General features: G+C 39.6%; 1 protein-coding gene across 1 annotated transcript in view; it reads left to right on the forward strand.

Moving 5' to 3' along the window:
• The window catches only part of VAV3 (vav guanine nucleotide exchange factor 3), a 434748-nt gene that overhangs the window by 269097 nt on the left and 138409 nt on the right, over positions 1-27242 (forward strand). Inside the window, exons 16-19 of the mRNA XM_070779927.1 lie at positions 5324-5425; positions 5733-5833; positions 18083-18108; positions 24802-24847. Coding sequence (XP_070636028.1) covers positions 5324-5425; positions 5733-5833; positions 18083-18108; positions 24802-24847 — 275 coding nt within the window. The remainder of the gene's footprint in view (positions 1-5323; positions 5426-5732; positions 5834-18082; positions 18109-24801; positions 24848-27242) is intronic.

Below are 27242 nucleotides of genomic sequence, written 5' to 3' on the forward strand. Positions count from 1 at the left end.
ACAGGGAGGCCTGGCGTGCTGCGTTTCATGGGGTTGCAGAGAGTTGGACACGACTGAGCGACTGAACTGAACTGTGAGTGTTTGGGAAAGAAGGGGCAGGTGAGTGGTAGCTAACGAACGCTAGAGCTTAAAAACTCTTCATGCCATTGTTAGAAGATTTATCTTTATCCCCATCGGCATTAGGAATCAGCAGATGTATTCAAAGGAGGGAGTGACATATCATATTTTCATTCTTAAAAGTGATTCTGGAAATAGTAGGAAAGATGGCCTTAAATAGAGAAAGTAGGAGATGGAATAATTAAGAAGGTCATTGTCACAATTTAGTTGGGAGATACTGAGGATTTGAATTAGGAAGTGAGAAGAGAGAATGGAACCTGCATTTTAGAGGAAGTATTTTTAAAGTTGAATCAGTAGAAGTTGGTCAGGGTGTCAGGGAAGAGGGAATTGGAGCAGAGGAGAGGTTAAGAGAAAATGAAAATGTAGAGAATGTCAGGGAAAGGGAAAAATTCATTATGCCTCTTTGAGTTTCTCTCCTGAAAGGAGTGAATGGTAATAGACTGAAATCAGAATTTGATTGGGATCAGATGTGTTATATCAGGATTTCATACTTAGCAGCTCCATTGCTGTTATGTATTAAAGATCAGCCCTCCAAACAAGGCTTTGTATTTTTTTTTTTTTAAAAAGAGTCAGGTATGTTAGGAAAGGTGTGGGGTTGAGTTTTGTGTGTGCTGCATTTGAGATGCCTGAGGTTGAAATGCAGATCTGCAGGATGGAGAGGATTGCCCAGGCTAGGCGAGGTGTATGGTCCTCAACTTGGCTACCACATGGAGCCAGAGGACAAGATGACAGTCAGAGAAGATCATGAAAGGTTATAGGAGCCACAAGAGCATCAGTAAGCCTTTCTCTATAAATATTTGATTAATTGATTAAACAAGGGAAGCCTACTTGTATTAATAGTAGGCCCTAAAGAAAGATGAGTGCCGAAGAAGTGATGTTTTTGACCTGTGGTGTTGGAGAAGACTCTTGAGAGTCCTTTGGACAGCAAGGAGATCCAACCAGTCCATCCTAAAGGAGATCAGTCCTGGGTGTTCATTGGAAGGACTGATGCTAAAGCTGAAACTCCAATACTTTGGCCACCTCATGTAAAGAGTTGACTCATTGGAAAAGACTCTGATGCTGGGAGGGATTGGGGGCAGGAGGAGAAGGGGACGACAGAGGATGAGATGGCTAGATGGCATCACCGATTCGATGGACATGAGTTTGAGTGAACTCCAGGAGTTGGTGATGGACAGGGAGGCCTTGCGTACTGTGATTCATGGGATCGCAAAGAGTCAGACACGACTGAGCAACTGAACTGAACTGAACTGAAATGAAGCAAAAGAAATGGAATCTATGAGATTCCACCCAAGTTCTCATAAGTAAACTGTAGTATATCAAAGCAAGTTACTTAAATGGAATCCTTTTTTTCTAGCTGTATGACCAGGCAAGTGAGCTGACCTATTACAAGTCCAGTTCTCATCTGCAGTCAGCGCAACCCCGTACTTGGGCTTGCTCTGTCCACTTTTGCTGCACTGCAAGGAATTCTCTACATAGTAGTCATAGAGATTTTGAGGGGTCAACTAAATGTGATGTCTGGAGATGGAAATGGCAACCCACTCCAGTATTCTTGCCTGAAGAATCCCATGGGCAGAGGAGCCTGGTGAGCTACAGTTCATAAGGTCACAAAGAGTCAGACACGACTGAAGCAACTTAGTGAAAATGTGGCGTCAATCCCTGTTGAAGACATCAACTCTTTCCTTGGCCCTGCCAGCCACTCTTGCTCACTCCTACATCCCCCCTTTTCACCCACTGGTCTCCAGCTCAGGGACTCTTCTTTCTATTCCTGCTTCAGGGCTTGTCTACATGTAGGTGCTTTTAAGTGTGAAGTGAATGAATCACTCTACTTCATAGGTTTATTGTGAGAAGTAAATGTGAAAAAAATATATGAAGAGTCAATTACTGTGCCTGGTACATTAGAGGTGTAAGGCAATGGCACCCCACTCCAGTACTCTTGCCTGGAAAATCCCATGGATGGAGGAGCCTGGTGGGCTGCAGTCCATGTGGTCGCTAAGAGTCAGACACGACTGAGTGACTTCACTTTCACTTTTCACTTTCATGCATTGGAGAAGGAAATGGCAACCCACTCCAGTGTTCTTGCCTGGAGAATCCCAGGGATGGGGGAGCCTGGCGGGCTGCCGTCTATGGGGTCACACAGAGTTGGACACGACTGAAGTGACTTAGCAGCAGCGGCAGCAATACATTCTACTTTTGATCATTTCTGTCCTTGTGTTATCACATCTATAAACCTGATGTTTCTTTATCCTCTTCTGCTTCAGCCTACCTTTCCAGCTTTCCCATTCAGCTAAGTTACTGTCTTTGGTTTCTGCATCCCCATGTGTATTGACATCTCTCTTATCTTTAGTTGGTGTTTGATATGACTTCATCTAATTCCCTGGACTTTTTGCATACGTATCCTTTCCTGAGTAACCCTATTTCTTAATGTGCTTAAATCATTACATATGGATTCCTGGTCCCAAGGACACTGAACATACAACCGTCCTGCAGTGAAATTCCTAGGAGAATGGGGACCCTCTAGAGATTCAGTCCCAAGGCTCATAAAAGCATTGTCCTGATTACATCATTATTATGTGGAATTAGAATCAGCAATTTATAAATTAGAGCCAAGACTCACTGAACACTAGCTCTGGGCTAGGCAACGTCCTAAGCACTTCACGTAAGTTGCCTTCCTTTCCGAGTTTGATTTTATTAGTATTCCTGCTTTGTACTGTTAACTTGCCCAAGGTCACCCTGTTAGTGATTTGCATGTTAGGATGTAAGCCCAGGTGGTCTGATTTCAGATTCCTGCTCTCAACCATGCTTTTATATTCTGTAGTGCCTCAGTAGCAGGGTCATAGAGTTAACTTTTATTCTTTAGTGTTTGATTTAAAAATTTTAAAATAATATGCAGTTAAGTTAAAAACTAGCCCCAAATTTCCAACCGTTCTTTCTACCATTCTACCATACATCTTCAAGTCTCGCTTAACTTACAGCAACTACTGTCAACAATATTTTCTATTTTTTTTCTTTATGTAAGATTTTTCTTTTTAACCTTTCAGTGTAATCTTGCTCTCAGCTTTTATCTTCTGAAAAGTCAGCTTATTCCTAGTTAGTTGGTGAAAATGTTAAATGCAAATGGTAAACACACACACACACAACACACACATATGACTTGGGCTGACCCTAAGAGAAAGATGTTCTAGGTAGACTTCTAAAATTAATTAAATTCTTAGCTATTTTGTATCTATTTACTTGAGTTCCTGCCTGAAGGAGACCTACTTGTATTCTGAAACTCCAGGCTGATGAATTCTTCAAGTTTGCCAGACCGAAGTTGCTGTTTGAGAGTTCTTCTATCACTGCGTCACCTTGGTGCTCAGAGAGAGGTGGACAATGGGCCTCCCTGGCTGAGGAAACGGGTTTCCACGCTCATATCAATGCCTGGCTGTATGGACTCAAGAAACAATGTGAAAAGAATTTTGTTTCTAGATCATTCTCTTTTCTTCAATGTTTCCCTTCCTGAAGAAACACTCTGTAATTTTTAATCAGCAACACAAAAATGCCTCCATGGAAATGGCCGTCCTTTGCAGCACGCAGTGGAACACTTTCCTAAAAAGTGAGGTCGCCAGAAGCACAGAGCAGAGAAATCCCAGATGGCACTAATATTTGATTTCATTTTTAGCACGGTTATATTCAGCAGATGGATTGCAAGGCTGACCTTGCTGACACTTCTGCATCACTGCCTGCTACTCCAATTGCCTTTGTGAATGTTTTTTCGTAAGGCTTCTCCTGGTACCTCAGAGATTGATGCCTGGTTGCCCGCCTGTGTTATGCTTCATTATGCCAAGGCTGTGTGTGCTTGAGAGTCGCTGTGTTCTATAAAAGGGGAAATCCTGGCTCATCTCAAACTTTTCCTACAGTCTCGCAGATCATGTAACATCTCAGCCTCATCTTAGCTTTCTAGGGGTCCCTCTGATCTGTATTCATTTTTAATTTATCCTTTCATAATTTTTCTGCTTTCTTTGGTAACATGGACAAATTAAGAATAATATAAAAAGTCCTCTGGAAATGACTAAACTTAACAGTTTCCCATATACTTATTAACACAAAAATCTAATTATATGAAGGTGAATACTGTTGAATTCCTCCTTGCACTACAATTTTGGTGGCTAAGAGCACAGACCTGGGTTGGAGTTCCCAGCTCTGCCTTTTCCTTTAATGTAAACTTTTGTTGGGGCTTCCCATGGGATGCTAGTGGTTAAGAACCTGCCTGCCGGTGCAGGAGACATACAAGACATGAATTCAGTCCTTGGGTTGGAAAGATTCCCTGGAGGAGGGCACGACAACCCACTCCAGTATTCTTGCCTGGAGAATCCTATGGACAGAGGAGCTTGGCAGGCTACAGTCCATGGGGTTGCAAAGAGCCAAACACAACTGAAATGACTTCGGATGCACGCACGCAAGCCTCTATTTCCCTGTTTGTAAACTAGTGAATTGATTAGTGCCACACAGTTAGGATTGGTGTGAAGGTTAAGTGAGGTGTGATGAGCACATTGTGTTTTATCACAGTATCGGCACAGAGTAAATGCACAGTGAATGTCATTTTGCAGTACGCTTAGTATTTTTTTTTTTGCATATGTGTATAATATACAGAGAATATAAATGATAAAGTAATTTTGTTTACCTTTTATTTAGATTGCCAGAACTCTGGGTTGTTTTTAAGGAAGACATTTTTAATGATCAGACTGATGCTTTGTTTGAACTCTTTTGGGAAATTTGCATTCACTTTTATAGATCATTACATAATCCACATACCTATTTCGACAGGAACTCTGTGGAAATGCAGCACCCCTTCCCCTCCCTCCTGCCCCCTGCAGCTAGTTTCTATTTTGGTGATGTGGCTAGAGAAAAAAGAAATCATCACACAGCGTGAATATCCCTGAGGCTTTGTGTTTTTCCTGGCAGGTTGACCTACGTGGCCAGTCTGTAAAGTTCCCTGGGAACATGCAATTCTGAGCCGGATTCGGTTGCTTCAGTCTATATGTTGCTGGTGCTCACACAGTCAGATTTTGGTACCTATTTTAATGCAAAGCATTTGGCTTAAAAACATTGTGTATTTAATAGCCTGTTTGTCTGAATCACCTCTCTACCCAGTGTAAAATTGATGAACTTAGACTGATGCTGTGTTGTGAAGCTTTCTTGAGGATGTTACCTCTTTCCTTTTGTCTAGATCCAACATAAGACCAGACTATGCAGACTCCAACTTCCACGAGTTCAAGATGCACACCTTCACCCGGGTTACATCCTGCAGAGTCTGCCAGATGCTCCTGAGGTCAGTTGGCGTGGTCTTGGTTTTCAGTTTAAAGGAACTGGTGTAACTGCCAAATGTTTCGGCTTCCCTAGGGTCCCAGTCAGAATGTTTTCTAATGGGTATATGCCTTACCAGTTTGGATCCATCAGATCTTTCCTTGGCCTTGTGCCTGGACCGTTCCTTCAGAACCCAGGAAGGTTCTCTCCATTGGCTTGAAGGGGACCCTGCATAGTGCTGTGTTCTCTTGTTCTGCTTCCTGGCGCTAATGGTTTTCTAGAGGCAGAATTTTGCACCTTTTAACCTATCACTCTCTGATTTTCCCTTGCAGGGGAACATTTTTTCAAGGTTATTTGTGTGTTAAGTGTGGTGCCAGAGCACACAAAGAATGTTTGGGAAGAGTAGACAATTGCAGCAGAGTTAATTCCGCTGGTAAGTCATGTTTATTGCTGTGATTGGGCTTTTAATGAGAACATAAAACTTGCTCAACATAATTAAGGCCTAATTTACTCTAAATATGTGTTTATTATAACATATCGGCTTTTGACACTATTGTTTATGAGCACAATTAGAAAATGGTTTGAAATTCTTGTGACTTTTATACCTAGCTGAGCGACGGAGGGCTTCAAGAGGGACTTGGGAGGTTCCCTACCACCTGTTCCATTCACCCGCTTCCCCTAAATCTCGCCAACACTATACAAACATAGCTGCAGCACACAAACAGAGTTGGAAAACAAAACAGGAAGAAATGGTTCTTTTTCTGTCTTTGGTTTTTGAATTTCTCCCCTTTTCTCTTAAATATTCATCTCCAAAAGGCTAAGGCTGCCAGGAGTAAACAGTGCACAGACTAATTCATGAATTAATGAATTGAATACATTGTCATTTTCCAGCCTTTAACAAAGAATGGACATCCTTTGGATTTTGTGTAAATGTTTTCCCCTTGGTTTTTAAAAATAATGCTCCATGATTGTAACCTGAGACAGTTTCTAACACTGTTGGCCATTATGCATTCAGTAGCCTTTTGCCTCTCTCTGCCCCTCTTGGGCTCTTTTCCTTCTCTTTCTTTTCTGGCCTCTTTATTATTTCTCTTTCTTCTTCTTTCTCTTTGTCCTTTTCCCCTGAGTTTCTCTGTGTTTTATCAATAAGACCTTTCAAAATCAGTAAAACTTTTTGAACAGAAGAAAGGGATCTTTAACAGCCTGAGTTCAAAAGGTAGCTGTGTCAACCTTTGATTTTCCCAAAGGGAAAGGTGGACATTGAATTATTTTGGATAATGTGAAGAAGAGTGAAACAGAGAATAATAGCTCATTTCAGAGCCCAGTTCAGAAAATAGGCAATCATACAAAACTTGTGAATCCTATTAGAAAATGGAGATCACGGCGCATTCCTCTCATTCGGCTCCTTCCATAGACGTATTTGCGAGGCTCCTCGAGCCACTCTCAACGCCAGGCTTGGGCAGTGCTTGGAGAAAGAGCCTGGCATTAGTTGAGCACCTGCACTGTGCCTGCCCTGCCTGCTTGGACTGATTGCATCCTCAGAAGAGCAGTGCCCAGGTGCTGATGGGAGTCACTGTGCTTATGCAGTTAATTGGCTCAAGGTCTGTAGGTAAAGGAGACAAGATTAGCACTTGCTAATGTTTCTGAAGGTCAGAAACAGTTTACAAAGGTATAAAATAGAAATAGTACATACATTTATTATTATTTAATTGCCTGTGCTGTATGTAGTTGCTCAGTTGTGTCTGACTTTTTGAGGCACCATGGTCTGTAGCCCACCAGGCTCCTCTGTCCATGGGGATTCTTCAGGCAAGAATGCTGGGTGTGTTGCCATGCCCTCCTCCAGGGGATTTTCCCAACCCAGGGACTGAACCCAGGACTCCCACATTGCTGGCATATTCTTTACCATCTGAGCCACCAGGGAAGTCCTAGAATACTGGAGTGGTTAGCCTATCCTTTCTCCAGGGGATCTTCCTGACCCAGAAATTGAACCAGGGTCTCCTGCATGGCAGGCAGTTTCTTTACCAGGGAAGCCCTTTAATTGCCTACCTGATGCAATTTATCACTTATATTTGTGTGTGGGTCCATCTTTATCTGTCCTGTCCTTAAAAGAATCTGCCTGCCATGCAGGAGATGCACAGGAGACAGGGATTCAATCCCTGGGTCAGAAAGATCCCCTGGAGAGGAAATCGTGACCCACTCCAGTATTCTTGCCTGGAAAATTCCATGGACAGAGGCAGCTGGTGGGGTACAGTCCGTGGGGTCGCAGAGAGTCAGATACGACTGGGTGCAGTGCGTGCAGCACACCAGCACATTATTACTATTTAACTGCCTACCCGATGCAGCTTATCACTTAATATTTCTGTGGTTTCATCTTTATGTGTTCTGTCCTTTATCCCCTTTGAGGACAATTAACATGTTATTTGCTTATAGTAGGTGAGTGGATTTTTGTCAGTCCCATAGCCCTGTCTTCTGAGTTTCAGTCTATGAGGAGTAGAAAGTGATCCCATAGTTGGCAAGGTTCTTGCAGTCTAAAGGGAATAGTGTAGGAGAATGGTTGTGAGTCAAGCAGAGATGATTAAAAATCTGGCTCAGCTCTTAACTAGCTGCATGAACTTGGGGAAAGTGTGTAAACATCTCATTTATTCATCCGTAAAAATGAAATTAGAGGATTATTGTAGGGATCATATGAAATAATGTTGATGCATAGCAAAGTGCCTGGATACAATGAAAACTCAGTATTTTCATCCAAGGTGTTATGATAAGAAGCTATTTTTTGGGAAGGAATGCATACCCCTGCACTGAATAGTGGATTCTTAACCACTGGACCACCAGGAAATAGCACTTCTTGGAGTTTTGAACATAAGTCTTGTGTTCTCTTGATTCTTTGCCTGCATCCTTAAATTGCCCTCCATTCTCCTTCTGTTTTTCACATCTTGTCCTCATTCTTTTTCTCTCCTCTTTCTGTCCTTTCCTGTCCAAGATTTTTAAGAGACTGGTGGCACTGAGTGCCCACAGTCAGGTAATTAGTGGTATGGAAGAGTCTTCCCTTTCTTTGCCTTCAGGTTAGGATTTGCTGGGTAGCCCTTAGAAATAAAGAGGTCTGTTCCTCAGCAGCCTTTTCTCCCTCACTGCCAAACAGATACCCTCTGAAAGTTGGAAGTCTCCTGACATCCTCTTCTCAGCCTCACCCCTTCCTGTTCTGGTGTAGGCTGTAGTCATGGGTGGATTTTAAGTTTGAGCTTGGCAGATCTGTGTGTGGTAAAATAGGTGGTATTTTGAGGACACGGGCAAACTAGACTTTATGGGCTGTTTCCTAGTCTGCAGAGAAACCCAGTTCCCAATATTGGTTTAAGTTTTTGCACAGTTCTTTGTTTTGACAGCCAGGAGTAATTGCTTGCAATTAATTTTCCATGAGTATAATTAATTTTCCATGAGTGATGTGATTGGAGCAAAACGGGTGTACGGGAGAAGGGCAGGAGGCAGGATGAGACATATCAGAGGCTGGAGACATGGTTTACTTGAATGGGGCTTTTGTACAGAGGAGAGAACTTGACTTTGGGAGAAATCATCCCAACAACCAAATTTAAAGCAAGTGAATAGTATTGATTTAAGGCAAACTTAAAGATTCCAAGTCTCTCTGTAAAATAAATCATAGGTGATTTGAATTGACCCCCGGTTTTATAGAGCTTTATGGCTTCATTGGTTAATAGTCCATATTCTCTTCAGGAGACAAGAGATTCCACTTGGTTCAGTGTTACTCAAGAATCCATTGTGGTTCAGAAAGTCATGGCTAGTAGGAATGGCTAAGTTGTTGTAAACAAGTTGGATATAGTTGGGTTGGAAGACAGTTTAAAAAGTGGAGCCTTTCATTCAACACTGGGCATGTTTATAGCTAAGGGAGTGGTCAGTTGGAAAGAGTTACAAGTTGTACAAAATGACCCAAGGGCCTAAATGAAAGCTAAAGAGTCTTCCACCTTGCAATTGACATTTCCACTGGTCATCACATTGCTGGCCTTATTCAACTTGATTCTTCTCTATCATCTGTCACTGTTAATCATTCTTCACATCCCCTCAGTCATCCTTTGTATATCTGATTAATTTTTCTGGCATTATCCATAGTCTGCAACCCAGGTAGATAAGGCTCCATGTCCACTTAAGGCCTCTCTCCTGAGCTTTGAATTCCAAATCTTCATCTTCTAATGTATCCCTTCCTGGGTATCCTGCAGTGACCTCCAGTTTCAGATATCTAAAACTAATCTCAGTAGTCATCACTGCTAACTTCCTCCTATTTTTTGTCTTAAAGATCTACCACTCATACAGTCACCCAAAGCTGGGGGTCAGCCTTGACTTAACAGCCTCTCATCTTCATTCACTTACCTATTCTTCTTAGTTCTCCTCCTCAGTCTCTAGAAAATCTGTGTATATGGTATTGCTATAGATTAACTACAAAATCTCCTCCCTGCTGTTAGTTTTCCTTCACTATACACTTTGCAACGTGATCTTTATTAAAATCAAGGCTGAGGTATCCCTTATTTTCTCAGTATATCTTCTATTCCTCACAGAATAATGTTCAAAATTCAATTAGACAGTGAGCCTCTCTCTGATATGAACTATGCTGAATTGATGTTCTGATCTCTGGGAGACCATGATGAATAGATAAGTAGGTGGGTAGACCAACAGATAGATAGAATAATGAGTAGAACTGCAGTATACCAAGATTTCTGGGCCCTAAAAATCACTGTGGTCTTAGAAGCAGAAGTAAGAGGCTGTAGGGGATTGGACAATTCCTGGTTCTACCCTTGGAGAGACTAGAGCTTGAGTGATTGTGGGATAAGTGGAATAAAAACCTGATCTGAAAAACTGAGTAGACTTTTGCATTCCTTTATAGTATTTATTCAAGTTAAAATTCACACCCTGAGCATTGATCACTAAGCCTTTAACAAGGGACATTGGATTAGGTTAATAAGTAGCAAGAAGACAACCAGGCTCATGGGACACCTAATGACAAAAATATCTCTATTTCTGGAGGAATTTACTTCCTGTTCCATTTGGTCCCAATTTTTAGAATTTTTGCTTGGCTCTTAGTGTTTCCTCTCCCTGAAATGTGCTCCATTTTCTCCCTACAGTTCCAAGATTACCCTCTTTTATTAATACTTCCTCTCCAATCTCTGCCAATCTTTTAACCTTACTCTACCCATCTAATAGTTGTCTGTATTAAATTGTTCTCTTATCTTAAAAAAAAATTGTTCTCTAATTAGTTTGTATATCGGTTTTATGTCTTTGCCAAGGTTAGGCTGTATCGTGGCAACCAAAAACCCCAAATCCCAATGGTTTAAACACATAAAAGTTTGTTTTTCACACATGTGGTATTTGTTGTGGGTCCTTGCCTTATAAGTAATGGCTTAGGGATCCAAGCTAGTTCCATCTTATGACCGTGAATTCAACATGTGACTCCTGGGCTTGCTGCTTTTAAGACCTTTGAACTGGAAGTGAGCAATTCCATTTTTTAGCATTAGAAGTCCATTGGTTAAAACCAGTCACATGGCCTCAACTTAATTACAAGGGAAGCTGGACAAGTAGTGGAACCCATGAACTTTTTGGTGAGCACTATTGTCTCTGACCATTTTATTTTTAATTTTATTTTTTAAGAGTTTTTCACAATGAGTACCCATCCTCTAATCAGCCTTTTTTTAAATAAAGTTTGTAGCATTTTATTCTATTTTATCTTGACCATATCATGTGGCTTATGGGATCTTGTTCCCAGACCCTCCGCAGTGAATTTGCAGTGTCCTAACCACTGGACTGTCAGAGAATTCCCTCCTCCCCTTGTTATTTCCTTTAGTAGAAAGGAAATGCACATTCACCATAGGAAATGTGTTTCTCATCTTTTGTATCTATCCTTTAATATCCATCCAAAGTCAAGGTGTTGACCATCATGTTGTTACTCCTTCCTAAATAGGAATATTTTAACCGAACTACAATCCTTGATAGTGTTGGATGTGGTAAAGATACTAACCATTAAGCATTTGAAATAGCTCTTAGACGCTTCTTTTTTTGTGTCTGTGGAAATTATGTCTTCTTTGGATGTTGTCTTCCCTAGGTTCAGAAACCTTTTATATTTCATACTCTATATCCCTTAAATTTGTGTAGTCTTCATTCATCCTCAAAATAATAGTTAGTTGGCAAAAATGCAGTTCATTTCTAAAAGTAATTCATTCGTATTAATATTTGACTATGATAGATTATTAACTCAAGTACATTTCAAGTGTTTAAAAGGGTCCTTTAAGTTTATTTTTTTTCTAAGACAAACTGTATGACTTGGAAACAAATTTGAAGGTTGGGTGATTAGTGTATGTCTTAACATTTGAGGATTTGCATAGATATAAAGAGAAGGCAGTTCTAATCTCTTTTTTTGCTGAACTTGAGTTGACTTCTTCACATTCACCATGGCAACCTCAGATCAACACATACATGGATTCTGAGGTGTGCTGCCAAAACTTTCCAACCTTAATAATGAATAAGTATGAACTCCATTGTGTGCGACTTTCTCAACAAGTCACTACAAAACTGATGTAATTCTAGAGTGGCGTTTCTTTCTCACAGTATGCTACCATGCAGGTCTAGCCCTAGATGCAACCTTTGGGGGCCTTTGTGTGTTTCCCTTGTTGCAGTATATGGCTAAACTCCTCTTGTCCCCTTCTTAACTTGATGTTGATCAACATGGCTTGCTTTACATTCTCTTGTTTTAAACAAAGAAAGTAACATTGGAAGGCAAATATTGCTGGAGCAGATGACTTTGGTTTAATTCGTCTTTTCCTTTAGGGGGAATGCAAGCCTCAGATGCTCTAATATTTAACTGAAGCAGATCCCCATTTGCTTATCTGTTTAATCACTCTTTTATCTAGGCCAGGTTGCTGCTGCTGCTGCAGCCATCCCTAAAAGTAGCCTTGGTGTCATCATGGCTTAAACCTGCAAGATTGTTACCTAGAACCTGCACCCCAAATTGCCATCTGAAATAGCTCTTTTATAAATAGTATTGCAGTATTTGGGCTTCCCTGCTAACTTAGCTGGTGAAGAATCCACTGCAGTGCAGGAGACCCTAGTTTGTTTCCTGGGTCAGGAAGATCCCCTGGAGAAATGGGGTAAGCTACCCACTCCAGTATTCTTGGGCATCCCTGGTGGTTCAGATGGTTAAGAATCTGCCTGCAATGCGGCAGATCTGGCTTCAATCCCTGGATTGTGAAGATCCCCTGAACCAGGGCATGGCAACCCACTCTAGTATTCTTGCCTAGAGAATCCCCACGGACAGAGGAGCCTGGTGGCTACAGTCCATAGAGTCACAAATAGTCAGACACAACTGAGCGACTAAGCACAGCACACTGCAGTGTTTTATCATGAGATAAATTTTAGAATATAATTTTATTTTATCCTTCTACCACTAGGCATTTTATCACATGACTTTCACATAAACTGAAGTTTAATCATTGATTTCATAACCAAAAAATGACTTTGGTTCTATTTAACATTATTTAAAGTCTTTTATATAAATTAGTTATCTTTTTTAACTTATTGAGACAATTTTATATTCTAGTTATTATTCCTTCCATTTAATTATTTGGGTCAATTTAATGATAGAGATGGCAACCCATTCCAGTATTCTTGCCTGGGAAATTCCATGGACAGAGGAGCCTGACAGGTTACAGTCCGTGAGGTTGCAAGAGTCAGATATGACTTAGGGACTAAACCACCGCCACCAATCTTACATTAATAATTGTTAGAGTGAACTGAAAACTCTTATATGGTTGGGTCCTTGTTAGAGCTCCTGAAAAGACTTAAAATCAAAGCGTCTTTCCAAGTATTAGCTATGTTTTTGTTTTTTCAGAATATTGCTGTAGATCTGAGTGGTGAAAATAGGGTTTGTGCAACTTCCTCCAAAATTTGATCAGTCCTACTGCCTTTCAGTTTTAGTGTTTCATAAAAATAGAATATTAGCCACGATGATGAAGAACCTCAAAGGCTCTCCTGGTAATTACTTTCCTGTGATCCCTTTTGAGACAAATGATCTTACTGGGCACCAATTTGTTTAGTCTTAAGAAATAGAACTTCAGACAAGAGACAAAGCTGGTTGTGTAATAATGTATGCATTGAGAGCCACTTGTATTAGAAAACAAATATAATAGGACTGAAATTTATGTTTAAACAAATGAATGATAGGAGTCTAAAATCTCAGTGAAAATCATTTGTCTTATAAAATACGTGCACTGTGCTTGGGCTGAAGATGGAGTTCTGCTCAGGCTCCAAGCACCTCAGTAACAGCCCTGCTCTGAATTACATTAAGCCGGTTGGGACATGATGAAAGAACACAAGGTATAAACCCCTTCAGGGCCCATGAGTCACCATCTAGAAAGGTTCTTGAAAGGGTAAGAACATTTTATAGTTTGATCAATAGGAGCCTGAGAAATTGGCTGCAGGGTAAGGGCAAGTTGAGGATTAGAAACTTTTGGAAACTTGAAGAATTGAATTACCATTCTAAGGAAATTTCCAGAAGAAAAAGAGACAGTAAAAGAGAGATCTTTTGTCATATCTCAAGCACCCATCTTTCTATTTGGTCAGAGTTCAGCCAAATAAATTTGATAGTCATCAGCTCTTATTATCCTCATCCTGATGTGGAACTGTTACGCACAGAGAGTGTTTTAGAGCTCCGAGTGCCCGCCAAAGTAACTTTGGGTACATATCAAGAGGAAATGAAGGATGGTGTTGTAGATTTCAAAATCAGAGCAACTTTTCCATAGAATACATCATCAGAAGAGGTTGTTATTCTATTTTCCCGTCCAGAATTGACTTTTACTTTAAACATGTATGAAACAGTGTGTTGCAGTTGGGTTTTCTGCTCTCTCATCACTGTTATTTTTGTAAAATTTATAGCTGCTGCCTTCATATGGTTATCAGAATTTAGATCGTGTTTGTAAAGGGGCCAGTCAGTCTGATGGCACAACCACTGGAACAAGTACAAATGTATAAATAAAAGGAGCCTGGTTAAGAATTTCTGAATTCAGAACAGATTCTAAGAGTTATTTCTAGTCCTTTGGCTTTTGCCCTCTCCTCAGAATATTTACAGAACCCTGCCATGAAATATGACTAAATAAAACCTCAGACTTTTAAGAGCCACTATTTATGTGCTCTGCCCAGCATGAGCAGATCACAGTGTGAACTGCACTATGCCAAGTCCATGGAAGAAATGAGCCTCTTTTCTGGATGGCAGTGGGGCAGGCGGGGGTGCTGTGGTGGCCAGGAGGACAGGGAGTGGGGGCAAGGAAAGGGTAAGTCCCCATTAAAGACTCAGGCCCTCAGAGTTGGAGTTGTATCCAGCACGAAGCCCCTTGTCCACTTTCCAATCTGGGTTACACAGAGGAGCCTTTGTGAAGAGCAGGTACATTCAATAAGAATTAGGAGGAAAGCTTGATGAGATGCAAAGAAGGAAAACAGGAGATAATAGGCAGCAGGAGAATTAAGGAGGGAGTGTTGCGTATGGTGGTAGCCAGTCTAGTTTTTTCCTTACTTGACCAGTCCACTCATACCTTGCCTGGACCTTACCTGCTTTGTGTTTTGTGCTCAGTGCTCACTCATGCCTGCAGCTGGCTGGCTTGAACCAAGCAGCAAGACAGAAAGGGCCTGTACATGAGGAGCTTCTGTTCCCTGGATTTGTTTTCTAGGTAAAGATGTGCAGGTGTATGCATAGCTAGATCATCACCTTCAGTTCAGTTCAGTTCAGTTCAGTCGCTCAGTCGTGTCCGACTCTCTGCGACTGCATGAATCGCAGCATGCCAGGCCTCTGTCGGTGTCCATCACCAACTCCCGGAGTTCACTCAGACTCATGTCCATCGAGTCAGTGATGCCATCCAGCCATCTCATCCTCTGTCGTCCCCTTCTCCTCCTGCCCCCAATCCCTCCCAGCATCAGAGTCTTTTCCAATGAGTCAACTCTTCGAGTGAGGTGGCCTAAGTACTGGAGTTTCAGCTTTAGCATCATTCCTTCCAAAGAAATCCCAGGGCTGATCTCTTTCAGAATGGACTGGTTGGATCTCCTTGCAGTCCAAGGGACTCTCAAGAGTCTTCTCCAACACCACAGTTCAAAAGCATCAATTCTTTGGCGCTCAGCTTTCTTCAGAGTCCAACTCTCGCATCCATACATGACCACTGGAAAAACCATAGCCTTGACTAGACGGACCTTTGTTGGCAAAGTAATGTCTCTGCTTTTCAATATGCTATCTAGGCTGGTCATAACTTTCCTTCCAAGGAGTAAGCGTCTTTTAATTTCATGGCTGCAGTCACCACCTGCAGTGATTTTGAAGCCCCAAAAAATAAAGTCTGACACTGTTTCCACTGTTTCCCCATCTATTTCCCATGAAGTGATGGGACCAGATGCCATGATCTTTGTTTTCTGAATGTTGAGTTTTAATCCAACTTTTTCACTCTCCTCTTTCACCTTCATTAAGAGGCTTTTTAGTTCCTCTTCACTTTCTGCCATAAGGGTGGTGTCATCTGCATATCTGAGGTTATTCATATTTCTCCCGGCAATCTTGATTCCAGCCTTGTGCTTCTTCCAGCCCAGTGTTTCTCATGATGTGCTCTGCATATAAGTTAAATAAGCAGGGTGACAATATACAGCCTTGACGTACTCCTTTTCCTATTTGGAACCAGTCTGTTGTGCCATGTCCAGTTCTAACTGTTGCTTCCTGACCTGCATACAGGTTTCTCAAGAGGCAGGTCAGGTGGTCTGGTATTCCCATCTCTTTAGATACAGTCATTCGTCTTCCTGAGGAAACCCAGAGCACTACTGGAACGTGATGTGCCAACTACTGCCATGTGGGCTATCCTAGGTTTTATGCTAAAAATAAAATATATTTAAACATATTGTAACAGATCAACTTCACCAGGACATAACAACAATTCTGTGCAGTGTCAGAAAAAAATATTTCTGAACTAAAATTAAGATGCACTCTCATTTTTAAACACCGACCCTGAAAGACAGGAGCTTTTCCCATTGAGAGGTCATCTGGAAATAGCAAAGCTTTCCTCAGCTGCTTGGATGGAAAATTTAAACTTTCCTTCTTTTTGGTGCTTCTTGCTGTCTGTGATTTCCAGTTCAGGCTCTTTCTCTAACTCACAGTAGAAGAAGAAAGTAGTGTAGGGCTTTTCTGGCTTATAGGTCTTTCTGGTTAAACCAGTGTAACAGGTATCACAACTTGTCTGTTAGGAACCTGAGTTCACCTAACCTGGGTTCTCCGTTTGGGCACAGTATCTAGCCAAATGGCACTTTCATAGACCCTCTCCCTACACAACTTCTCTTAGGCAATCTTTCTTTTGAAACTTTGCCTATTTCTAGCAGAGAGGAGAAGGGAAATAGCTTTTTGTCCTTTGTAAAGGCCAACTTCAGACCTGGCAAAGATGCCTTCATAGCAGTTATGTAGGAAAGTTAGGATGATAGAGTTGACATTGAAAAAGAAATGCAGGGTTTGCTTTTCTCCAGAAAGGTGACTTTTTGCTCATGCCTCTTCAGTTCCATTAATCAGGTATAGTCCTTTAAAAAACAGAAGGGCCCCAAACCTCCTGTTCCATGCCCCAGGCAGTCTTCCTGTGTAAAGCAATCTGACAGCTACTCAGGTGTTCTGGTACTTTTCCCCTTGAACTCTGGATCTGAGGCTTCTTGGAACCTCTATTAGAGGTTCATTCAGTCTACAGAGCCCTCTTTTAGAACTACCCTTTCTCTCCTGATGTTCCCATCAGTGTCTTCTCTTCTCAGATCCTTCTTCAGAGGATCATTTTGGTTGGCAAAAATATAGCATAGGCTCAAAATGATGAGATGTTTTTCTACAGTCTGGAGAAATTATAATATGCAAAAGTACTCCTGGATATGGGGGAAGGCAACAAAAATATTCCCCACCAGCTTTTCCACGTGTAGTGTGTCTTTCCTCTCAGAGATACCCTTTGCCCTCTGCCAAGTTACTCTCTTGCATATCTCAGGGCCCTTCCTAACTGTTAGTCATTTTCAGGAATTGAAATGTAATGGAGTTTGTCATTTCTATTTCTAAACAGGTAAACTGGGATGTAAAGAAAATTAGCATTGGGATTGAATCTTGTCCATTTTTAATTTTCATCTTTAAATCGATCTGTATCCCTCCCCCCCAAATAAAACTAAAAGAAACAGCCACTTAATGCAAAATTCATATGCAAATTGTATGTGTTAACTTTGCAATTGTTATAGTAATTGTAATATAGGCAGTTGTAATATGTTTGTAATGTGTTGTGTTTAGATTCTTAAAACTGGGTATGTTGAAAGAAAGGCTCCCGCCTAGCTTTCTCTTATGTACGTAAACTTGGTGCAAGTCCCTGTTTCAAGGAGCTGTATGTGGTTGGATTGAAATTGCTTAATAAACAATTGAAAAAGTTAAGCTTAACCTAGAAGTCATTTAGTACTCTGAGTCACTTCCCTGACAGCCAATAAGGCAAGAGAACCTGGTTGCAAAACAATTACTAGCCCAGCCTGAGGGACCTTGGAAATATATTAACAGGTATCATTAGGAAAACAAAGCAGTAGTGTTCTACCACGCTGCAGAGAACAAGCTAAGGTTGCTAACTAAACAAAACAACTTCACTGACAATGCCAATTTTTACATTTGTTTCAGAACAAGGGACGCTCAAACCATCCGAGGTAAGATTAACGTTTACATTTTTCTTATATAACTTTTGCATTTCAGATTGTTTGCTAACTAAAGCAGGCTCAAACGCCTAAAAAGTTAAATGTACCTTTTAAAATGGATAGCAACAGATCTAGAGCGAGTAATCAAGTGCTTTTGAGTGAAATGCACAGGTTAAATAAGAGGAGTTTTCAGATACCATCTGAAGATCTTAGAGGAAAAATGTGAATATTTCATCTCAGAATGTGTGTAAGATGCGCATTTCAGAATCTTAGGTACTCATTTATTCAGGTAAATTTCAAATAGATACTGTAGCAATGTTGTAGCACTAATCTGGTGGAGGTACCTTTCTCTTTGTTTGCAGCTACAGAATTCCACAAACCCTGAGGCTTATAAAACTTAATGCATCTGAAGGCATTCCCTTGGAATAAATCTTTTTGATCCTGCTGGGACAGGAGAAAGGGTGGCCCTCATCTTAGGATAAAACAAGGTCGCTACCTGACACTCACTAGGACTAAGAAGTTCCAGCATTCTTCTAAGATGTACCTGTATGTTTCTGCCAGTTTTCCACCTGAGCAAAATCATGATTTGTATCATGTCTTCTTGATCAAATCAGAATCTGAGAACATTTCCTTTGGTTTAACAGATTCTGAGGTCTGATGGCTTAGAAGTACGAGATCCCTGTCACCTCTCAGAATAAAGCGCTTGTAAGAAAATAGAAAAGAATGAAAAATGTGGCAGATAATAGGCAACTAGTGTCTTGGCCTTCAGCCAAAAGTAATATATTTCTTACCTGACCTCCCCAAAAAATCCTTACAAAGAAAACTAAAATGTAAAAGTTCTGTGATTAATAATATGAACCCGAAATACAATAATCTGAGAATTTCAGTATAAAGACAAGTACTTTCTTTATCAAAGCATTTTAGCATATACAATTATATCTGATTAAGAGTGGTATAATATTAGCGTGTTTTTAATAGAGTGGTATTTACATAGTTGCTAAAAATAATGAAAAGTACAGCAATAAGTCAAACAACAGGTAACTGCTTTCACTTTTTTGCATCAGCACGTAATTTGTGCATATTGGGAACCAAGAATGTGATGTGAGAAAATTCACGTGTACCCTTTCAGTGTTATCTGTCAGCTATATTTTAGACTTTAGAATCTAGCTCAAGGAATGCATAACAGGATAATAATATTTTAAAAATAGGTAATGTAAGTTCTGCTAGGGCTAAAATAATTAATGTAAACTTTTTTTAGTGTTTAGTTGACAGGTAAGATTTTTCATCAGGACTATAAGGGTTCTTCCAGCAGTGCGAGTGAAGATCTTAGAAAGTAGCCTTCTTTTTCTTCTCTCACACTATTATTAGATTATTGAGACAGATATTCTTGTAGAGCTTTGAACTGTAACTCAATATTACTTTACATTTATACTGTTAGATGTATTTTCCGCCCCCCAGGGAAGATGATTTCACTTGATTTTATTTAAGTAATGAGAAACGGGCATATTTACAGAAAAGAAAGTGTGCTAATAATAAGTGGTTAATAATTTTCACACTGGTACAAAATAACGATACAAAAAAATGCTCTCCAGGCATTTAATACTCTTAAAAATTACACAGTAAGGCTATTATGAAAAGAATTCATTTTCACATTGATTTTTTTTAATGTAGCATCTGTGTTTTAGTGACTTGCTTAACTTTTGATTATAAGTGTAATTTTTATTTAATGTGTGATTCTGCTAATAATCTCTACTTTGAATGGATAATTATAGTGAAATCTTATACTGGCCAACCTATTTGGAAACTTTAGCTTAGCATAAGGAAAAACTGTAGAAAAAGAATGTTAAGAAACATCTTTCACTCCATACCTCCCCACTACGACTTTGTGAAAGGTGTATTCACTCTTAACACAGATGCTTATGTGATGTTTGGGAGTCTTTCCGAAAGTAAACAATGAAACCCTTTTGTAAGCTCCGTGATTTCTTCCCCCTCTCTGTTGAAGGTCTTCTTTTTCCTCCATGGACCAATTTGTCCTATTCTCTTCCCCTTTCAATAACAATGATTATGAGTTTTTAATTTATACTTCATTCTCAAGGTAGGTCAGTTTTCAGTAGCCACAGGATCCATCTTCCTAACCTGGGATGTTCTTCCAGATTCCCATTTTGGAGTGGACCTTCAGAAGCAACTTCTAGCTCTAGAAAGCAAGGTCGTCATTACATGTCTATCAGTATTTAGTGTATGTATGTATACTTCCGATCTATTCCTTAATGTAGGTTTTTCTGCCTTTTAAGTAGAGGAACCAAAGCCAGTTTCATATAGCAAATGAATCTTTCCTTGTTTTGTTTGTAAAATCAACAGAGAGAATTAGGTTTCTCCCAAAAGAGACAAGAAGGGAGGTTCTTGGGCAATACAGATATTACTTTTCGAGAAAGGCAAGGTAATAGATAATGAAGCTAGATATAAAATTAGGTTGGTTTGTTGTCCCCTCCCTCCCACCTCCCACTTCTTGGTAAATCAAAAGAAGTTTGAGAATGTTCTGAAGACTGATCGTCCTGATCTCATGGGGGAGGGGGATCACCGAGAGCTCCTAGGGTGGCTACTTGATGGACCCCTCTCTTCCTCCTGAGATGGGTCTTGTCCAGCTCTGTCTCACACTTTTGAGAATATAGGGTTTTGAGAATATATGCTGGGGAGAGGAGTATTTTGGATGGGATATGACAGAAGAACAATTGAAATTTGCCTTTTGAAATTGTGTAAATGTGTTCTAAACATTTCAAAATTTTTTAGAATATATAAAATATTTTTAGGTGCTTTTAAAACTGTAATAAATCTCAAACTCTCAAAATGCACTTGATCTAAATTTTCTCGTTCTCTCTTTTTTTTCAATGTACCAAATCATAGTTTTGTTCCACTGCCTACTTTTCCTGTAGAAAAGTTTGCTTTCAGGGTCACTGTTTTCCAACGACTTGCAGGAGGAAAAACCTAAAATATAGTAGTACTACAGTACTTTAATAGAAAAAATTTATCATTTACCTGATCTTATTAAGAAGAGGTGGCAAGAATACACAGGAGAACTGTACAAAAAAGATTTTCACAACCCAGATAATCACGATGGTGTGATCACTCACCTAGAGCCAGACATCCTGGAATGTGAAGTCAAGTGGGCCTTAGGAAGCATCACTACGAACAAAGCTGTAGGAGGGGATGGAATTCCAGGTGAGCTGTTTCAAATCCTGAAAGATGATGCTGTTAAAGTGCTGCACTCAGTATGCCAGCAAATTTGGAAAACTCAGCAGTGGCCACAGGACTGGAAAAGGTCAGTTTTCATTCCAATCCCAAAGAAAGGCAATGCCAAAGAATGCTCAAACTACTGCACAATTGCACTCATCTCACATGCTAGTAAAGCAATGCTTAAAATTCTCCAAGCCAGGCTTCAGCAATACGTGAACCATGAACTTCCTGATGTTCAAGCTGATTTTAGAAAAGGCAGAGGAACCAGAGATCAAATTGCCAACATCCACTGGATCATGGAAAAAGGAAGAGAGTTCCAGAAAAACATCTATTTCTGCTTTATTGACTATTCCAAAGCCTTTGACTGTGTGGATCTCAATAAACTGAGGAAAATTCTGAAAGAGATGGGAATACCAGACCACCTTACCTGCCAAATAAAAAATCTGTATTCAGGTCAGGAAGCAACAGTTAGAAGTGGACATGAAACAATAGACTGGTTCCAAATAGGAAAAGGAGTACGTCAAGGCTGTATATTGTCACCCTGCTTATTTAACTTATATGCCGAATACATTATGAGAAACGCTGGGCTGGAGGAAGCACAAGCTGGAATCAAGATTGCCAGGAGAATGGTCAATCACCTCGGATATGCAGATGACACCACCCTTATGACAGAAAGTGAAGAAGAACTAAAGAGCCTCTTGATGAAAGTGAAAGAAGAGAGTGAAAAAGTTGGCTTAAAGCTCAACATTCAGAAAATGAAGATCATGGCATCTGGTCCCATCACTTCATGGGAAATAGATGGGGAAACAGTGGAAACAGTGGCTGACTTTGTTTTTCTGGGTTCCAAAATCACTGCAAATGGTGATTGAAGCCATGAAATTAAAAGATGCTTACTCCTTGGAAGGAAAGTTATGACCAACCTAGACAGCATATAAAAAGCAGAGACATTGCTTTGTCAACAATGGTCCATCTAGTCAAGGCTATGGTTTTTCCAGTGGTCATGTATGGATGTGAGAGTTGGACTATGAAGAAAGCTGAGCACAGAAGAATTGATGCTTTTGAACTGTGGTGTTGGAGAAGACTCTTGAGAGTCCTTGAACTGCGACGAGATCCAACCAGTCCATCCTAAAGGAGATGAGTCCTGGGTGTTCATTGGAAGGAGTGATGTTGAAGCTGAAACTCCAATACTTTGGCCACCTGATGTGAAGAGCTGACTGATTGGAAAAGACCCTAATGCTGGGAAAGATTGAGGGCAGGAAGAGAAGGGGACGACAGAGGATGAGATGGTTGGATGGCACCACTGACTCAATGGACATGGGTTTGGGTGTTGGTGATGGACAGGAAGGCCTGGAGTGCTGCAGTTCATGGGGTTGCAAAGAGTCAGACACGATTGAGCAACTGAACTGAACTGAGCTTCAACATTCAAAATATCATGAAATTAATAATAATGACAATAATAATAAGCTTTGACTTAGTAGTCCTTACTGTGTGTCAGGAACTGTTCCAAGCACTTAGCATGAATTAACATGTTTGTCACCACAAATGCTATGAAGTAGGTGGTATTAATATCCCCATTTTATAGATGAAGAAATAGGCATAGAGACTTTAACTAACTTGCTCCCAGTCAGATGCCAAGTGACAGGGAGGGTCTGAATTTTAACTTACGCAGTCAGATTCTAGAATCCATACTCTAAATAATTGTTCTGTGTTCCCTATTTTAATCTTAACTTCAGGGTGCTACAGAGTTGCTCTTCAACTCAAATTCTCTTTTTCACTTTCTAAGTTAATATTTTAAATAGTTCTGGCTTTGGGATAGTAGGAATAAGACCCAAAAAGTGAATTCCTTTCTGGCCTTCCAAGCACTTTGACAGTAGGAAGAATAAGAGTAGTCTAAAGACAGTGTCTGTTGTACATTAAGCAAATGAAGGGAAATGTAGACAGTAAACACCCATGAGACATTCATCAATATATATTTTCCTGTTTAAAATATAGTCATTTATATAGAGAGGTCCAAACATTTTATAAAATTTTAGAAGTTTTTTTGAAGGCCGTTTTGTTCCAAGTTTTTGGATATGAGCCTGTAACTTGCCATGTTTTCCCTTTTTGTGCTTGGCTATTAAGAAGCCCAGTGTGGTGTTTTCTTCTCACTCACGTTGAGTAAGGAGAGGCTCTCTTAATACTAGTTTTCTTTTCTCTGCCCAGTACAGCCATCCAGCTTGTTCAGTGTAGCTTCGATGCTGACTTAATGATAGTATTAGGCTTTAACAAATGCATTTAAAAAGTAATTGGGTTAAAAGCAAAGTTTATATTTTTAATAATTCTCCAATTTGCTTTTACCTGAGAAACCTTGACATCTGCTTTGAGGCCCATTTAACTTATGAACAGAAGCAACAGGGGGAACCCTAAGAAAAACCCATAGTTAATGTGAGCTTGGCAAAACCAATTCTGCTCTGAATGAAACCAGGGCTCCATACAGAGGCACAAACCCCAGCACATGTAGAAAGAAAATTGCTCTTGTGAAAATCTGAATTATATTGTAATTATAGACTGAGCATTGCATTCAGTTATATAACAAAAGTGAAAATGAAGTTCTTATTAATTAGTGAGATTGCGATAGTTATTGGGTAGGAATGAATTTAATGCTTATAAAATCAAACGTGTAACCACACATTTTCAAAGATTTAAAACCTCTTTTGTTTTGCATCTTATCTATAATTTTTGTAATCACAATTTTTCTTATGGATTCATTTTCTGTAATAAGAATTTACTTTCATGGTTTACAAGCTGCATGTCTGTTTTGTTTCTTAAAGTATTCAGATATCACTGATCCATAATTAAACTACCATAAATCTCATAATTAAACTACCATACCAAGCTCAAAATAAGAGCTTGAGATCTTTGTTTGGAGGTTGTATACTTTCTCCAGTCTGTGGTCTGTCAGGCTTGAAAAAAGCTGCATTAGAATTTTGGAGATTAAAACTCTTTGCTGGGAGCATTTTCTAAGCAAAAATGGCCACCTAGGCTTTGTTTTCATAATTCCTGTTTTATGACTTAAAAAAGTGAGTCGTAATCCTCAGAGATGGTAAATGAAAAGTATTTCTTTCCCATAGCGTCGTATCAATGATTTAGCAAGTAGAAGACATTAGAGAAACAAAAATTGTAAAAAGAAACTGGAACTGAGTGTTTTGATCAAATTTAGTAATAGTCTTTTTTTTTAATTTGTAATGGAGTGTAGCTGATTTACAATGTTGTGTTAGTTTCTTCTGTACACAAATATCCACTCTTTTTTAGATTCTTTTCCCACATCGGGCATTACAGAGTATTGAGTTCCTTGTGCTATGCAGTAGGTCCTTATTAGTTACCTGTTTTACAGGAGTGTTAAATGGAGGTCGTGCAACATATATTGGACTTCCAGAGTGTCGCAAAATAATGCAGTTTGATAACATAAAGTCTTTGTTTTGTCTTTCTGCACAGAAACGGACCAATGGACTCCGAAGAACCCATAGACCGGTGGATCCAGGTGTGTGATTAAACATCTATAATTATTTCTTTAGTGAAGTGATTGTGAAAGTGTGTGGGAATTGCAGTGGAAAGTCAGGCAGATTGTTGGCCTTTGTTCTTTGGAGTTTGGTATATAATGTGTGACCAGGAGGTGACCGTCTGCTGTGTAAATCATTTACCTAAGACAGTGTCATGTGATAAGTAACCATCAGTGCCACAGTCTTTCCAGTCAGCAGTTGAGCTGGTTATTTGCTTACTGAACAGCCTCAGGGTACTTGGTTAATGCTCACAGTTCCAACACCCTTTCCCTGTTTCCTCCCAAACCTGGAAAAAATCAACCAGCAAACTGGCACTTAAAAAAACAGCTTGCTCTGAGGGGGTGAGAGAGGTCATAAACTAGACAACTTTGTACTTTCCCCATTTGGGAAAATACTTTTCTTTATTCTATATCTATACTATTTTATCATAGAAGAATGAGTTTAAGGACTTTGTGAACAGGTGCCTTCTCCAGAGACCAGTTTTTGTCTGCAGAGAGCGTTCAGTTGTTTCTCGTTTAATATCATGAGGTTGACCCTGTCGTTATTTTCATATAATTATTTTTCATCCATTCAGTGCCTTCCACAATTAAGTTATCAAAGATTTGTTATATATGGTCATATTATTGTGGGTAAAGACGTTCATGGCTAGAGGATTTCCAATATATGAACTTGATAATAAATCAAGTGGAACATGAAATATAGAGTAATCTTGCTGGAAAATAATCTAGATTATGTGTTTTGTTTTCCCATTGTAAACAGTGTTCACCTAGTTATAAAGTTTAGCTTTCAAAGCATTATAGCTTTTAACTGAAACCACACCCCTGGTAGCCATGCCAGTTTATGAGCTGTTTGAAAAGGTTTATAGGAGCTTTGTTGCCTCTGGCTAGAAATTGCCTCACTTATGTCCTGAGATCAGTTTAAATCTTTTAAGTACAAAACAAAATTAAGGCCATTTAAAAAAAAATAGGGGATCTGGCTTACTTTTTTATTGGTTCTGACTTTCCCATGACAATACTCTTTGTAGAAAAGACTCAGCAATAATATTTTAAAGTGACTTCTGCTCAATTTAGTAGAAGTATATGACTGTGAACATAATATTTTTCTTTATGTTGTACAAGTTATAGTATTTCTGTTTCTGTAAGTTGTCTAAACTTTATAAATATTATTTTAAAATATTTCCTTTTCTTCTATGGGCATTTTTATCTAATCTGTTTTCCCCCAATGAAATGCACTTCTACATTTATAGTGTGTCAGTAGGAGCACATTTTTGACTATTAACAATGTACTTTATAGCTAAAATTTTTAGGAGCCTTTAAATTATTCAAAGGTAGATGTAATGAATTTACTGATGATAAATATGGCAAAGTGGACCAGTAGTAAAGTATCTTAATCCTAAAGGTGATGCTTTCTGTAGGTGTAACTCTTCTGGTATTTCTATTTGTCCAAAGTTTTTAGAACGTCATGAAGAATAAACTTACAAATACAAAAGAAGTGGTGCCATATGCTATGTTTTTTTGGGGGGGAAAAATATATATATATAGCTTTCCATTACATATATTTGAGTGCTTTCTCATTTTTTCTCACTTTTGAAAAGAAAGCAAATAGTTGATGATCTTCCCTGTTCTAGATACTAATGTAATAATCATTTTTCCCTGTAAGGCTTGAGATTTCCTAAGCATGAATAAACTGCTTCCCAAGAGCATTATTTGCTATCAGTGTTTTTACTGATAGGTAAAAGGGCTGAAAGGTCCTTTTATCTTTTGTCTTTTAGCTATTTTATTTTCCAAAGTGTTAGCACATAGACTGCTTTCCAGGGACTCACTTAGGGTGACTTGTAGGAAAAAAATAGTTAAAAAATTGTTTAAAAAATTTTTGGAGGACAGATGTAACCACTTCACCAGATCCAAATTTCAGAGCTATATACAAGGGTACATTAGACTGTTTGTTTTAGAAAGGAACTTAATGCATAGTTCTTTGGATAGTAGTCTTATGGAACCAACTTTAGTCCACTCACCCTAGAGTGTTAAAGCCAATCTGCTGACACCAGACTCTGTTGAAGTAAAGTACAGTGTTTATGGCAGACCCCAAGCAAGGATAACAGGCAGCTCATGCTCAAAAGACCCGAACTCCCAAATGGCTTTCAGGAAAGAGATATTAAAAGCAGTTGTGAGGGAGGAGGCTGCAGAGTGTGTGATCAGCTTGTGCGTAATTCTCAGATAGGCTGGCATCAAGTTGAAGTTTCAAATATCATCAGCTTTCTGATTTAACCAGTGTAGGATCTGTGTTCTTGTGGTCAGTGTTTTCATCTGGAGGGTATCTGCTTCCTGTAAAAACAACTTAGGAATGTGTGTCAGGCCTTTTTCTGTATCTTTCAGA

This window comes from Bos indicus, chromosome 3, assembly GCF_029378745.1.
Source record: "Bos indicus isolate NIAB-ARS_2022 breed Sahiwal x Tharparkar chromosome 3, NIAB-ARS_B.indTharparkar_mat_pri_1.0, whole genome shotgun sequence".
NCBI lineage: Eukaryota > Metazoa > Chordata > Mammalia > Artiodactyla > Bovidae > Bos > Bos indicus.